The 17840-nt window shown below is 31.8% G+C and overlaps 1 protein-coding gene across 1 annotated transcript; it reads left to right on the top strand.

The window, feature by feature from the left end:
- The first annotated feature begins 99 nt into the window (after positions 1–99).
- Positions 100–16702, top strand: LOC126736523 (glucose dehydrogenase [FAD, quinone]-like). The gene is made up of 2 exons (XM_050440911.1): positions 100–509; positions 14834–16702. The coding sequence occupies exons 1-2, from the start codon at positions 195–197 to the stop codon at positions 16469–16471; spliced, it is 1953 nt and encodes a 650-aa protein (XP_050296868.1). The 5' UTR covers positions 100–194; the 3' UTR covers positions 16472–16702.
- Positions 16703–17840: the final 1138 nt, after the last annotated feature.

Raw genomic sequence — 17840 nt, forward strand, 5'->3', positions numbered from 1 at the left:
AACAAAAGTGGTAAAACCGTGACCGAAGAAATTCGCAACACATTACATATACTTTTACTTTCAACCAGAACACTACTACTACTACTACTACCTTGGCTCATTTCAGTATCTGGTAGGGTTAAAGCGATTAAGAGCACTTTTCAATTAGCTAAAAATTACTACTAAGTACAGTTGTCGTTTACGGTGTCGCCGCCATGGTTTGGGTACCTCCTGATCTGTCACAGGCGTGTGACGTGCACACGACCATCACCACCTGTCAGGCGTCGACGATCGTTTTTTTACAACTAGTCGCGCAACTGTTCGGTCATTCCAAAGATCAGCAAAGATCATCATCAGCACAAAATACGGGATTCGATCATGATTTCGAAAGGATTTTTAACGGGTTCGATCATTTCGGGAGAACGTCGTCACGTCAAGAGAAACCGGAGGAGTTTGATTTTATTGTTGTTGGTGCCGGCAGTGCCGGATGTGTCGTAGCTAATCGATTAACCGAGATTCATGATTGGAATGTAAGTATAATACAAAAAATTAGCCAAGAATGTTGAAAATGGTTGAAGAGAGTTGAGTAAACTTAGTGATAAATGAGTGTTAGGAGGCAATAACTCTCTTAAAGGTAGTTAAAGTCGTTTTTGAGAGCAACATTTCTTTGCTTCTCAAGTTTAATTACCTGGAGAAATTAAGAAGGTTCTGCCAGGTAGTTATAGTCTGAAAGCAGAGTCTGATAGCATGGAAAAAAGTCTGTTAAAGCTGTGAGGTGTAGTTAAAAAAAGGGCATGAGTTTAGAAAATAAGGAACATTTTAGTTTTTTATCAAAAATCTATGCATCTGGGAAAAATATTAAATACAACAAGAGTTATCCTTAAAAAAAAGAAATTTTCTTTTTATTTTCATTTATTTTCCATAAAGTAGCAGAAAATCCAGAAATACCCTTTGACCGAAGCAGGCAATTTTCTCCAAATGTATGATAAAATTATAATGTTTTATTGTTGCATTCGATGCCTCCTTTAGACATAAGGCGAAGTATTTATTTCTATAATTTTTAATATTTTATTCGTTGTAATTTTTTTATGGAAATTATAGTGTCAATTTTGAAAAGCAATATTTCTTTATAGTTCTTGATGAGCCTTAATTGCCGAAAGTAAAGTCAATTACCTGAAAAATTATTTTTATATTCTTATAGGCACCTATTAGTATTTTTTTTAAAGGTTCAACTGTTCGGAAGATAAAAGTTATTTTCCAGACTCTGCTTTCAAGGCACAATTGCCTGGAAGAATTCAGAGTTTTTTCAATTTTTAGCTAAAGAAAATTCTTCATTTCTTCCAGGCAATTGACGTTGAACAGAAAAGACTTTTTTTTGCAAGTGACTGAACTTCCACTAAACTGAAATTTTATAGTAAAAGTTTTCTATAAATTTGATGAAGTAGATTACAAGAAAAGCATTAAAAAAATTTTTTTCTGTTAAATAAATTAATACATATATACAATCCGATTAATTTAAATGCGTACAAGTAAAAGCCAAAAACAATTATTGAAGAGACTCAGGGCATAAAACAAAGCAAAGAGGATTATAAATTTTGTCTTTTTAAAAAGTCTTTAGAATTTAGAATTTAACTGCTTTTGAGGGACTTTAACTGATTAAGTCAATTGCCTAAAAATTATTTTTTTAATTCTTAAAGGCACTTTTTCAGGAACTTTCTTTTCCAAAATTGCCTGAAAGATAAAAGTCTTTTTTCTTTTATTCCAGACTATCAGAATCTGCTTCTAGAGTAGAACTGTCTGGCAAAACTCAGTGTTTTTTTAAGTTCTAAATTTAAAAAAAAATCATTTTGTCCAGGCAATTAAAGTTGAGAAGCAGAGAACATTTTTATCTAAAAAAGTCTTTAGCTGCCTTTGAGAGAGTTATTGCCTAAGACCAAATAAATACAATATCAACCATAACCAAACCATAATATATCACACAGTTAATAGAATTATATGTAATTACATACTTATTTAGCCCCAATAGTTGTACAATCAAAGAAACATGTTATTTTTCAAATAATTTTGCATAAATTTACAAATATTATAGAAATCTCGTAAGCCTTCACACTAGGAAAAACTGCCCAAGCAAGTAATACTAATATAACTCTTATTGGTACTAATTATTTAATTTATATTGCAATTTTTTTATTTAACTTGAAAGCTTACCCATCTTGAAGGCTAACGTTTAAATTACATAATCCGATTTAAATACGCGCTTTAATTGCAATAATTAATAATAATGATAATAGTAATAAAAGATCTGTTATGGCGGTGGATTAAGATAAACGGGTGGTTTTATGGTTTGATCGGTGTCTGCACAATATCGAGCGGTTTTTTTTTTGTCGAAATCGTTATTATTAAAAGCTATGTCAAAATCAATATTACGCTAACTTGACATAGAAACATTGAATGTCATAATAGTTGTTTCGCGAGTCAATGAGATTGATTTAGAAAAAAAATATTCGATAAGAATTTTTTTGGTATTGATTTATTGAGAGTAAAACTGGAGAATTTTTAGAAATTAAATTGTCTTTACAGAAAGGTATAAATTATTCTAAAAAAAACTGATTAATAAATCAATTTATCTTAGGTTCGACATTCATTCATATTCTAACACTGTTTCTGTAATTATTATGCAAAATGGCATATTTTATTGAGAATGCGATCGAGGTCGCAACCATAATTTGCCACTAGTAAAAGTGATATTCGGAATACGCCTTAACAAATGTCCTAATAAGGACCTTTTTGTATCGAATCAATGCCCTTTATTCCTTTAAATATATATGAATTAAATATTCTTAAACAACAATAAATTATTGTTAAAATTCTTTTTAAACAAATGCCTGCAATTGAATTTATATTCTGCTAAGAGGAAATGAGGATATTGTTGCTTTAATGTTGTCTCTAAGGTCGTAAAGTAATGCATTTTACGTGTTAAATAATGCATTGCTAAAAATAATTATGGTTTATTTGTTATCTTAGATTTGCATTAATTTTATTCTGTTACTGCCTGGAATATCATGAAATTACATTTTTTTAATGGCGTTTCTTTGTTCATTACTGAGTAATAATAGTATGACCCGAAAGAGGTTTTCAAGTAAATTAATCGTATGTCACTGTTGTTTTTAACTAAATATTTCAAGTGCAAACCTTCAGTTTCTACAAAAAAAGAACAAAAAGAGTCAAAAATTATTATTTTTTAAATCGATTTTCCAATAGGGTTAATTACGATAGCATAGGCACTTTTTATAATCAATAAAATATCAAACCAAAGGCTTGAGGAAAGTCCAAAAAACTTTAGTCTATTACTTCTTCAATTTCAAATAATTTCCTGAAACCTTTATATAATAAGACTTAGTAGCTATCAAATATATGTATAAACAGGTCATTCCAAGTAAGACTTACGGCAAACTAAATGCCATGTAATTAGCTCCCTTCGCCACATGACACACATAAAAATAGCATGCAAGCCATTGCGAGACAATAAATTTATTTATTTGAATATTAAAGTCTACTAATTAAACTTTTGTTGTATGCATATACATACACGCTACAGCACAATCACTTTGATAATAATTAAGAAAATAATGAGAACTGTGGCAACCTTTTAACGTTTATTAATATTTATTTATAGCAGCTAGGGTTTTTTTTTCGTCCTGGGGGTAAGCAATAAGTTTATTATTTTTAAAGCATATGTCCATTATTTATATTGTCTTTCAAATTGGGTGTGCCATTTTATTATGAAAAAAAAATTAAACTGATTGCACCACATTGTAATTTGTAAAATATTGTGCAGTTTAAATTTTTCTCTATCGCACAGCGATTTCACGAAAATAATTATCAATAATTTATAAAATATAACCGGTTTTCATGATAATGTCGTCAATAATATACTAATTACTCCTAATTTTATTGTTAAATTTATGGATAGCGATTTTTGATATTAAAATTGAAATTTTCATTTTATTAGGGAATAACTGATTTTAATTTTATATTAGCTTCAGCATTATTGTTCAAATTTTGATATATTATCGAATGAGTTTTTCTATTGAGGATTATCCAATTACGTATAAAAACACTAATTTTATAATAATTCTTGGCCAGTTTTTCAGACATATCCCTGTCTTTCTTGAGTTCTTTAATTTTCTCGGTCTTAATTTAAAATTGTATTTCTCTATTAGTTCCAGGGTAAATTCGTGAACTCAACTGCCTTGAATAATTTAATTTTTTTTTCCAAGCAGTTAATTTAATTTTGCTGTTTTTCTTGCCAATTCACCTTAATAAGAAAGAACTTTAAAAATAAAGTATTAATAATAATATTAAAGAACTTTAGCACTACCACGAGTCTGGTACACCTTCTTAATAACTGTAGAATAAATGAGGAAAAATAGGAAATAACATTTCCTGGAATAATTGGATTTTAGTAGAGCTTTCAATACTTTAAACCACGAAATGTTATTAGCAAAGCTTTATTTTTTTGGTTCTTCGAATAACGCGATTGATTTCTTTAAGTCATATCTTAATAATAGAGCGAATTGCGTAGTAATTAACAAGGCTTCTACAACTGAAAAATCAAGTTATTATCCTGTATCTACCGGTGTTCCCCGGGGTTCTATTTTGGGGCCGTTGCTTTTTTCATTGTATGTTGCAGATATGAAATCCTGCATAAAGTACTCAATGTTACAACAATATGCTGACGATTCCCAGCTGTATACATCATTTTCACGTCAAACTCTACCCATAATAGAAGAACAATTTAATAAGGATTTAGAAAATATAGATAACTTTTCCTGCGACCATAATTAGAAATTAAATTCGTCTAAATCATGTGTAATTTTTCTGGGTGGTGGAAAGAACGCCCTTAATGCAGCAAAAACTTTAAATGCAAGCTACCAGTAGTACGAGAGGTCAAAAACTTAGGAGTATACAATGATAGCGGTATTTCATTTCAAACACATATAAAGAATAAGCTCAAAATTGCATACATGCGCTTAAGAAAATTTTACGGCTTAAAAAATCATTTACCTCCTAAAACTAAATATTTTTTTATGTAACACGCTTGTTTAATCCTTATTTGATTATTGTGATGTGGTATATTCGGATTCATTGACTGAAGACTCCGCTTACTCAATACAAAAACTTCAGAATTGTTGTATGCGTTTTTCTTACATTTAGAAGTCACATTTCTCCTTATTTAAACAATAACTTAATTCTAAATAGTACAGTACTAATTAATTAATGAAATTTAAATTAAAATTATTTTATTATTCCAGGTAGTTGAACCATAGATTTTTTTAAGTTATAAGCCTTCTAATTAAAATTGCAACTCTACTGCCTCGACTAATTAATTAATTCATTAATATGTCGTTTAAATCGGTTATTTATGGTTTCCTATTTATGGTCTCGAAGGCTCTTTTAAAGTCCAGAGACACAGCCAAAACATAGTTGTCAGAATCTATAGCTTTAAGAAATTCATCACAAATATTTACAACTGCAGACTCGCAAGAGTGATTTTCACGAAAACCTGATTGGTTGGGCACTATTATTTGGTTTTTGTCACAAAACTGCACTAATTGGTCTTTAACGCACATTTCTAGTAGCTTTTCGTAGATCGGAACTGTGTTAATAGGTCGAAATTCACTATGTTTTTTTGTGTTTTGCACTTTGGGAACTGGAATGACAGTTGACACTTTCCATGACTCCGGAAAAACACCACTACTCAGTGACGTATTGACAATGTCCAAAAGTCGGTCACCAATAACATAAAATGCATCAGATAGAACTTGTTTAGTTATTCCACTTTCACCACCCCCGACGTTTTTTAATTTTTTAAGAATTTCCTTCATCTTGGCCATAGATATTCTTTTAAAATCTGTAAAGAAATTATTAGCTGTTGGAATCTTGGGATTTATCTGAGTTATGTTGGGCTGCGGTATATTTTGAACAATTAGGTCAACACTGTCAACAAAATAATGGTTAAATTTTTGTGCTATATTTTTTTCATTGGTTACTACTTCTGTATCAAAAATAATTTCGCTGGGTAATAATTGACTTTTTCCTGGTAGGAGAGTTTTAAAATGTTTCCATAGCTCCTTTGGGTTATTTCTATTTTGGTCAATGGCCTCTGCAAAATATTTTTCCTTCTCTTGTCGGATTTTATCGACTATGTCATTTCGTTTCCTTTTATATGCATTCCAAGTAGCTTCGGTTTTACTAAAAACAGCTCTTTTATATAAAACGTCTCTTTCGCACATCATAACTCTAATATCGTGCGTAATCCACTTCTTATCTACATATTTTTGTTTAATGACATTTTTTACCACGTGTGCAATGTAAAAACATGTACAATTATTATTTCGTAAAAGTTAAACTAAGTTAAAATAGGGTTTTTTCACGTTTTACTCGAAAACCTTAAGGTTATGTGAAAAAAGTATATACAGTGCTTTCATTCCAAAACGATCTACCCTTAATAACTTTCTTGAAAAAAAAAAAAAAAAAACACGTCAAATTAGATATACAGGGGGACGTTTAATTATGCATTTACTGAAGTTCTGTCAATCACCTCCTCACCTCCAGCTAACCTCACTTTAATATGTCAAATAGGAACCCCCATCGTGTGATACATCATAGTAAGGAGCGTAAAATTCTCTATTCAACGGTACCAAAAAAAATGAAATCGGTAAATGTGTAAGCAAATAGTTAGCGAACATGTCTAGAAATAATGAATATTTTATTTACGCCAAACTTTGGTATGTCAAATGTCTACACCATGTTGTGATACATTATTTTAAAGGACATTCATTATGCTATCAATGGTTGTAAAAAAAAATAAAATTGATTGACCGAGAAGCAATTAAAGTGTAAATCGGTAGGGTAGAAAAACAAATTTAATTAGTTTAACAAATTTATTTTATTAAATGTTCAAAATGCGCGCCGTTATTAGCAAGACAATATTCGCAAAAACAGCGTTATTAAATTGGATAATATGTGAAAAACAGTGATTTTTAAGAAGAATTTCATCAAATAGTTGAGGGTGTAGTAATCGAGTTTAAAAACTAGATATGTAAGTCCCGTGTCGATTTTTTTAAATGTCGAAATTTTTTCCCTTTTGTGAATAGAATCGTATATGATATACACATATTATATAGTTTAATCAATATACCTTGACCACATGCGGTTGATAAATATACCAAAACCAAGTATGGCATATGACCCATCAAGTTTTGTAAAATTCTACGTAGAATCCCAAAATGTAATTACATATTAGTCTCCCAACAAAAATAGCAAAGTTAGCATTTAAAAGCAATTTTCTCAGATATTCTAGACTTAAATATTTATAGTGTTTTTAACGAAACTCTCGATTCCTCTGGGATATTGTAGTTCACTAAAACAATTGTTCAATATCCGAAATAAACTCCAATATAATCATTAATCCATCTAGCGATTTCAATTAACTATAAATTCGCCTATTTTCAAACTCCTTACGAACATTGGCAAGGGTCTGCCCGCTAATTTCTCTGTATTCTTGAAATATTCTATTTTTTTAATTCTCAATACTCTCAGGTGGGGTTTTATAAACTTTGCTTTTTAAGTAGCCCCAAAGAAAAAAGTCTAGTGGGGTTAGGTCCGAAGACCGCGCAGGCCATTCGATTGCACCACGTCTACCAATCCACTTTTCTCGACAATTTTCATCAAGCCACTCTCGAATTACCAAAGTGTAGTGCGCGGGAGCTCCATCCTGCTGAAAATGTATATTATTTTTATTCAATAATATAGCACCATGTTGATCTACTTGATTTTCCATAGATTGGATGATGGAAGGGTATATTGCATTTTCTAAAAGGTTTAAATAAATTTTGCCAGTCAAATTTTCTTCCAAAAAAAATGGCCCGATTATTTCATTCCTATAAATTCCTGCCCAAACATTAATTTTTTGGGGATATTGGGTATGGCCTTCCCGAAAAACATGCGGATTTTCATTATCCCAGTATCTACAGTTATGTCTGTTCACCAGGCCATTTAAAAAAAATGTCGATTCGTCACTGAAGCAAATGTTCTTCAATAAATGGGGATCGTCGTCAATTCGCTGGCACATCACTTCACAAAATTGAATTCTCCTATCAAAATCATCTTCTCCGAGTTCATGAAGAATATGAATTTTATAAGGAAAGAACTTATTTTTTTTTAAAACTTTATGTACGGAACCAGTGGAAATATTTGTTAGTTTTGGGGCCTTTGGTATAGACAAAATTGGATCCATAGCAAATTGTCCTAGTACTTCAACTTGGCATGCTTCATCGACAACTCTATTTTTATATTTTTTCTTATTGCAAATCGATCCCGTCTCTTCAAATTTTCGTATCAATTCTAATACGTATTTATGGCTCACATTTTTATCTTGATACCTTTCATTAAATGCTCTCGCGGATCTGCGAGCACACCGATCTTGAGCTCCATAAAGGAAAATTATTTCCTACCGATTTACACTTTAATTGCTTCTTGGTCAATCAATTTTATTTTTTTTACAACCATTAATAGCATAATGAATGCCGTTTAAAATATTGTATCAACACCGTGGGGTAGCCATTTGACATACCAAAGTTTGGCGAAAATAAAATATTCATTATTTCTAGACATTTTCGCTAACTATTTGCTTACACATTTACCGATTTAATTTTTTTTTGTACCGTTGAATAGAGAATTTTACGCTGCTTACTACGATGTATCACACGATGGGGGTTCCCATTTGACATATTAAAATGAGGTTAGCTGGAGGTGAGGAGGTGATTGACAGAACTTCAGTAAATGCATAATTAAACGTCCCCCTGTATATCTAATTTGACGTCTTTTTTTTTTTTTTTTAAGTTATTAAGGGTGGATCGTTTTGAAATGAAAGCACTGTATACAAAATCTATAGATTTTTTAACACCTATAATTTTCTTCAAAAGCGTTTTTTTCTGAAGCAATTATTTTATGCAAAAAAAAACGTTTTTCATTAACCCTACCCTTAGCCCCCCATCCACCCCACATCACTTATCAGTGAGAAATTGTTTTCAAAAATCATTGTTTTTCATAATAATACGCATGAATAATAGCTGATCCACTTAAATTTGATATAAATATAAATATGTATAATAATAAATATTTAATACAAAAACAGCGTTATTAGATTGGATATTAGGGACGACAAACAAAAATAACAAAGTTATCATTTAAAAGCAATTTTTTTAGATATTCTAGACTTAAATATTTATAGTCTTTTTAACGAAACTTTCGATTCCTCTGGGATATTGTAGTTCACTAAAACAATTTTTCCATATCCGAAATAAACTCCAATATAATCATTAATCCATCTAGCGATTTCAATTAACTATAAATTCGCGAATTAATTCAAGAAATTTAATTGGTACTGCACTTGTTAAAACATTAGGGTTCAAAATTCTTATTTTATTTTGAAAGTATTCCTTATTGGCCTTAAACCTCCACTAAAGGAATTAAATAAACCATTTAATTTCCTAATAAAAAAACAAACGGTAACTAGTGCATATAACCCATAACAATCAATCGTTAAACACGAGATAATAAACTCACATTCAGATTTTTCTTTAAAATTCTCTGTACCTACATTGAAATGTCCAATTCGGATTATGTAAACCGTAAAGTTACGGCCAACGTTAGAGAACATTACGCCTTTCACTGTCAATATTCGAACGTTAATTTGAAATTTGAAAAAATCCTAATAGCGAAAAAAATGGGAAAGCAACGACAAAATGCAAAATTAATTTTACGGTCTTTTTTTTCTCTTTTTTAACTTTAATTTTCTACAGTTATTTGAACTTGGGTGTGATTGTAAAATTTATAAATAAAGCGGAACAGCGTCTGAGTGGGCGAATGTTTGTTTGGTGTTTTGTCCGACCGGCGCATTATAATTAAAGATTTTATGGGTTCGATAATTAAGGGTAATAATTGAACGGAAATTGAATAATTTATATTTAGACTTATGCGAAAAATTTAATAAATATTTCAGGCGGCATTCTTGCATTTCGTACGTGTCCTGTATTTAAAAAAAAAATGGTTACATTAATTGGTAATTTTAATATTTTAAATGGAAGATGCTAAATCTTATTATATTTTCATTTGTGAGATATAATTAAGGCAAATATTTGTAGAACTAAAAATCTTTATTTATAATTGAGATGAACCTGTTGAGCGTGTACTTATTTTCAGCTCTTTTTTTCAAGTAATTCATTGGTACAGCCAATATCAATGTAACACATACCATTTTCCTAAAATCACAATCATACCTAATAATTAAGATACAAGCAAAATAATTAGGCACAAAATTAATTTGAAAAGATCTTAATAGTACTATAATAAATCAATAACAATTTTCCCCCCATTAATGTTACATAATGCCTTTAAGTGAATAATTAAGAAATAAACATTGTTATACTTCTGAAAAATCTAAGCAATAAACATTCTTTCACCTTTTTCATTGTTAACCAATTAATTAATTTAAATGACATTTATCCAGATATGCCCTAATTAAATTTATTTAATAATTCCTTGGGCAACACACGCGTTCTGTTTATAATTAGATACTAGACAGTACCGCTAACTCCAAGGTCGAAAATTGATTTATCGACAACAAATGCAGTACTATTTGACTTTCTAGAATTAATTCGCGGATTTCTAGTTAATTTACATTGCTAGAATGGCATATTGGTACATTAAAAATAATAAAATTTATTATGAATGTGGAAGATTGCTTTAGTAAACCGCAATATACTAAAGGAATCGATAGTTATAATGCATTTGTATGAATAAAGGTCAATGCAACTTGTATATACGAATTTATTTGTGGTTTATTTTTTTAAATAAATAAGTATTTGCGGTTAATATCTCTTAAAAGTATTCTAAATTTAAAATAACTAAAAAATTGCGATATTGGATGATCAGTTTTTTTTTACTTTTGATGGTTATTTAATAGGTCACATGCCCTGGTTTGGTTTAACATGGGAATACAAAATGGGAAAAAAATGTTTTTTTACATATGAACATCTTAGAATATATCTATTGTTAAATTAAAAATTTTGATGGGTCACATGCTCAAGTTTGGCTGCCTAGCTTTGAACATATAAGCAATTAAAGATAGTTAGTTCTTTTTTTACTTTTATGGGTTGTGAAGCCAAATTTTCTATAACAAAAGAGGAAAAATTGCACTTTATAATAAGGCTTTTATTTCCAACAGTCACCCACTTACAGGAAATACAGAAAGAATTGTGTACAACAGGTTTAAGGTTTAAAATTAAATAACACAATATAATATTAAGCTAAAGGAAAAGTTATGGAAGAGGCTTATATGCTAATAAAAATTTTAGAAAACATACATTTACTCAAAGCATTATCTACCTACAAAATCTCTAAGAGACATTAAAGATTTAAGATTATTGATTCAAAAATCCTACTAAGAAAGACATAGAAGCAACAAAGAGGTACAAGTTGTGGTTACAAAGAGTATTAAATAAGTTACACATATAATAAATCGGCGACCTTCTAAAAATGTTATTTATTGCTCTATTACACTGAAATGTACGAGAATTTCTAAAGTTTAATCTGGGAACAACAAAGTAAATTTGATTTAACAATGAGCTACAGTCGATTTTATAATTAACTAACTTATATAAAAAGACCACGGCCGCTACCACACGGCGGTCGGCTAAGGCTTTCATGTTAAAACGTGCAAGCATTATATCTTAACATGTTCCTCTTGCTGAATAAACACCATCGGTCTTGTACATTAAATATTTTAAAAATCTACGCTGAATTGACTCAATTTTATCAATCTCCACCTGATATACTGGATGCCATATAATTGAAGCGTACTCAAGCTTGGAGCGAACAAATGAGCAATAAAAGAACTGCACCACCCTAACTTCATCAAAATTGCTACAATGTCTAATTATAAAACCCAGAGATCTAGCTGCTGCTATAACTGTATTATAGATATGATTTTTAAAGTTGACATTTTGGTCAAAAGTAATACCCAAATCTTTAATTTCAAGACATCTAGTCAAAGGAAAATTTTGTATTTCATAATTATGCTGAATAAAATGTTTGTTTCTACAAAGAGTTACCTGAAAACACTTTGACACATTAAGAAAAAGTCTGTTATTCCGACACCAGTCATATATATTATTTAGTTCAGACTGAAGCAGTTGGCAATCAGATATGGTTTCTATTTTTCTATAAATTTTTAAATCGTCTGCAAAAAGCAGTTTAAGACATAAAATATTCAGTGCAAGGTCATTAATAAACAACAAAAAAAGAAGCGGGCCCAAGTTTGCACCCTGTGGGACACCAGATCTTAGGATGTATTGATTGGAGCGAAAACCGTCGATTTCGACAAACTGCATTAGGTCTAGAAGGTACGAAGAAAATATTTTTAATACTTTATTATACGTACCTTTTACGTACTCTCTGTAGTAAAATTAAAACGTAAAAAATCGATTAAATATTCAAATTTCTGTCCAAATGTAGGAAAAATTTCCTCGTTGAACAACTTCGTTATTTTTAATGGAAGACCCTATTTATTATTAAATTTTTGGATTCTATGTAAGATTTCAAGAAATCTGATAGATCACATGCCCTAGTTTGACTGCAATTTTTAAGAAATATCTAATTAAATATCAGTCAGTTTCTTTGACTTTTATGGGTTATGGAGCCAAATTTTCTTCAACAAAAGATTTAAAAAAAGGCACTTTATTGTAAGAAATTTTCAAATACTGTTTACAATAAAATTAAAACGTCAAAATTTTTTTTTCAAAAGTTTTGACATTTGACAGGTGACAAGTTTGACATTTTTATTGAGAAAGCTCTTGTTAATCAATAAATATTAATCACTAAAACTTTAAAAAATGAAATCCGTTTTCCCCTTATGTTAATGAGCCCTGGCGCTACAGCCTGTAAAGTCAAAAAAGTGACGAAAATCAACTTAATATAACTCAAAAACCACTTAACCAAAGTATGGCATTTTAACCATTAGATTTTGTCAATTTTTTCCGTACAATCCAAATATACAATAATATATAAGGTGCCTTATATAAAATAACCAAAATATCACATATTTCTTAAACAAGAAAGTCCAATATATATACAGGGTTCCCCTTTTAAATGGCCAAAAATGGTAGAGTATATACATGAGCCATAAAGAAGTAGCTTGAGATAGGAGACCGATGGTCGGAAGAGCGCCGTTTCCAAAATACAGGATGTTGAAATTTAAAAAAAAAATCGTGTTTTTTCCTCTGTAAAGTAAAACTTTTAATTATTTAATTTGAATCAACCCATAAGTGATAAATCTTTATTCTAAAGATTATAATTTCCAAAAATAAGCGATAAACGATTGCCTGCTGCTTCCAAAATATTTGATAAACATTTCTCTCAATAAATAACTAATTTTACGGAAAAGCATAATCTCATACCGGATTATCAGTTAGGCTTTCGATAGAATTACAGTAGAATAACATCTTTGGTCAATATTTTGCAAGGCAATAGTACTTGCATAGTTACGTTAAAAAAATTATTACAGAAAGTTTAAAATACGTGTTTAAGATTTGCGTTTAAAATACCTTATCGGCATCACATCACTAAACGAAGAAACAATCTTAAATATGATCAATCGAATCGAGAAAACACCACATGGCCACCTTCGTACATAGAATTGTTAAAACAGGAGGGCTTCATTATCTAAGATAAAAATTATCTGGATTTGTATGTGGATAAAAAACAATAAATTCACATTTGTAATTCGTAGACACAGGTTAGCATCTTGCCAGCACTCATTTACTTTCGTAGCTATTAAATTATGGAACGATCTACCAATGAACATCAAGGCTTCTGGCCTAAGCATATATGCAGTTACTCAATTACTCAATTCAATAAAAGTTCCTTATACTCATAAATAATACATCATAATGTAATAATTGTATATATCTTCTTGTCGATCAGTCCTTCCTCCAGGGTTGCAATGTCGAATACGTTGCATAAGTATTATAAATAATTATCGTTTTTAGTTCTAAAAAAGGGATACTTTGCCCAAGCCTAGGCTTGCTATTAATGGGTTTTCAATCTAGAAGTAGTCCGTTTTTGGCAAAATATGGACATCATTAGTGCATTTAATATTATTGTCAAAATAAAGTATTTGTATTATATTTATTGTATGCAATGCTTTCTTCAGACAGTTACAGTCAAGTCTTTAATTGTCTAAAAGAAATAATTTTGTTCTTCGTAGCAGTTGAGGTCTGGAAACGAATTTGTTGCTTGAGGATTTGACTAACTGGAAGAAATATCATATTTCTTTTCCAGGCAATTAAAGCTTAGCATGAAATGCTTTCTCTAGTCAGTTACTATCAATGCTTCTTCTAGGTATCAAATGCCTGGATGAAGTAAGTTTATTTTTATTGGCAGTTGGAATCGACAAACAGAGCTACTGCTTGAAATTAACATTTACTTTTTCTAGGCTGTTACAATATAATATGAAATGCTTTTTTCAGACATTTCCTTTAATTGCCTTGAAAAAATAATTTTGTTCTTCCAGACAGTTGAGGTTTAGACAGGAAGAATTTGCTGCTTGAGGATTCAACTGCCTGGACGAAATATCATATCTCTTTTCCATGCAGTTAAATTGCCTGGAAGAAAGAAGTTGATTCTTTATGAGAAAAAACTATCTACTTCCTGGAAAGCTCTTCATCTAATATCCCATCCTCCTATAATATTATCAACTATATTACTCTAATGCTTATTACTCTTCCAGGTTCTCCTTCTTGAAGCCGGCGTAGAAGAACCAGAAGTAGCTGACGTACCAGCATTCGCCCCAACCATCTTACGTAGCAACATCGACTGGGGCTACAGCACCCAACCGTCAGCCCACAGCTGTTTGGCGAGAACCAACGGCCAATGTCGCTGGTACAGGGGCAAAGTGATGGGTGGTTCGTCCACCATCAACTACCTCATCTACATCAGAGGCCACCCCAAGGACTACGACGAATGGGAGGCCATGGGCAACCACGGCTGGTCCTACCGCGACGTGCTGCCCTACTTTATCAAATCCGAAAAAAATCACAACCCGGAAAAAATCGACACCCACTATCACGGTTTCGACGGTTGGCAATCGGTCGAGTATTTCCCTTATCAAGATGAAAATACTTTGGCTGTAATTAAGGCTTACGAGGAGCTGGGGTTGCCTTATCTAGATCAGAACTCGGAGCATATGATCGGAACTATGTTGCTTCAGCATACTACCGAGGATGGTAAAAGGGCCAGCACCAATGTGGCCTTCATTAGACCCATCAGGTATAAGAGGCCTAATTTGACTGTAAGGTCAGAGGCCCACGTGCTCAGGGTGCTCATTGATCCTAAAAGTAAAAAGGCTTATGGGGTTGAGTATGTTAAAAACGGGCAGCTGAAGACTGCTTTGGCTAGGAAAGAAGTGATTTTATCAGGTGGAGCTATTAACTCTCCTGTGCTGCTTATGCTCAGTGGCGTAGGACCGTCGCATCATTTAAGAGATCACGGCATAAAAGTCATAAAGGATTTGGCTGTAGGGTATAACTTGCAAGACCACACCACTATCGATGGCGTGGTGATTGCTCTGAGCAACCATACAGCCACTACAGCAACTGATAAGCAGCTGGAGCACGACATTTATTATTATAAAGACACTCAGAGGGGTCCACTGAGTTCTACAGGTCCACTACAATCTAACGCTTTCGTACAAACTAAATATGAGGAGGAGCATGGCAGGCCGGATATCCAGATATCCATAGATGCTGCTGACGTAGAGAATTTCTTTACTGATCCGATATTGACTGCTGAGACAGCGGTGCTGCCTCTGGCTTACTATAACGGGATGATGGTCAGGCCCATTTTGCTGAATCCAGAGAGTCGCGGCCGGATCAGACTGAACGATTCCGATCCGATTTATGGAGCACCCCTGATCGATGCCAACACGTTTTACGAAGAAATCGACTTAAGGAGGATCGTGGAGGGAGTGAAACAGTCCCTGAACGTCTTAAGAACAAAAGTGATGCATCATCTTGGGGCTGCTCTGGTCACCACTCCGTTACCTGCGTGTGAACATGTCCAGTTTGGTTCTGATGCTTATTGGGCCTGTATAGCGCAGGCGTATACTACGACTATATTCCATCCAGTTGGAACGTGTAAGATGGGGCCCAAGGAGGATCCGAAGGCGGTCGTTTCGCCGGAATTGAAAGTTTACGGAATCGAGAATTTGCGGGTGATCGATGCGTCGATCATGCCGAAAATAGTGAGGGGAAACACGAATGCTCCCACGATCATGATCGGTGAGAAGGGAAGTGATTTGATTAAGAAGCATTGGTTGGAGCATGGGCAGCAGAGTAGTGAGGGTTTTCAGTCGGATTTTTATGAATGAGTGAGGATTTTTTTCAGTCAGTGAGGAAGTACGCTTAATGCCTGTTTTGTGAGTCAATTAAATCAGAAAGTTAATTTTTTGTTAAATTATAATTTTGATATGCTAATTTTGCATGTATTTCCCAAATTCCGGCATTATTTTTAGGTTAAAGAGATCATAAAAACGGGTTTATTGTTAGTGAATAAATGTGTGTTTTTTATGTGATTTTAATATAAAAACTAATTTAATGAATTGGATTTTTATTATTGAAACCTTCCCCAGTGACTCTCACTTTTGACTCGAGATCGTCAATGTTTACGATCCAAAATTAATTATTTACTGGGTTCACACGTGACATGAATGCGCATTTGCGTTTTTAGTTTTAAGCAAAGAACCTAAATATAGAGAAATGCGGGTGGCTTGTTAACGCGGAGAAATGTTGGCCCTCTACTAAAGGTGCAATAATTCGAATTAATTTTGACATTTGTAAACCATAACTACTTGTCCAACCAATTAGATCTGATAGAAGGCGTGGCCAAATCCAGCGCCAAATTTGAATTCAATTAAGCGCGGGAAATTTGAATTCTAAGACGGGTCCAACTTGAGAAAACTGCGGGTATTCAACTCGATTAAAACAGATTGTCATTAAGACTTGTGCACCGTATGACTGTGCAATTTAATTTAGTTTCCTAAATTGGACAAATATGTATAGAATATGAGTTGTAAATTTAACTTTGGGAACGAAAACGATTAAAAAATATTTGTACCATAAAACGGTTTTACTATATTGACACACCTATTTCATATGCAAAAAAGAATATTTCATTAGAATTATTAATGTTTGTTGAAATTACAAGTATGAAAATAAAACACACAACTATATGATTTTATATAAACAAAAATATATTATTTAATCATCTCAAAAATAAAATACAAGAATTCAAGTATTCTATTACAATATATAATTAACATTGTAAATTTATAATACAACACAAATTATAGTATCATAATAATAGTCTTCGACATCTTCTGTTTGTATCCCCAAGACTGTAATAAATAAATAGTTAGTTCAATAGTAAAAAATTAATAAATACAATAAAACAATAGTAAATAAAACCGCTTATAGCGATTTGAATAAAACTTTTAATTATTTAATTTGAATAAACCCATAAGGGATAAATCTTTATTCTAAAGATTATAAATTCTAAGATAACAATCTTAAATATGATCAATCGTAGAAGACACCACATGGCCACCTTTGTACATAGAATTGTTAAAACAGGAGGGCTTCATTATCTAAAAATTATCTGGATTTGTATGTGGATAAAAAATAATAAATTCACATAGATTTGTAATTCGTAGACACAGGTTAGCATCTTGCCAGCGCTCA

The sequence above is a fragment of the Anthonomus grandis genome, chromosome 5 (genome assembly GCF_022605725.1).
Source record: "Anthonomus grandis grandis chromosome 5, icAntGran1.3, whole genome shotgun sequence".
Taxonomy (NCBI): Eukaryota; Metazoa; Arthropoda; class Insecta; order Coleoptera; family Curculionidae; genus Anthonomus; species Anthonomus grandis.

Bases quoted from the DNA above. Each gene is read 5' to 3' on its own strand.
- LOC126736523 (XM_050440911.1), top strand. From the start codon at position 195: ATGGTTTGGGTACCTCCTGATCTGTCACAGGCGTGTGACGTGCACACG. The intron at 510-14,833 runs GTAAGTATAATA...TTACTCTTCCAG, and splicing joins CCGAGATTCATGATTGGAAT to GTTCTCCTTCTTGAAGCCGG.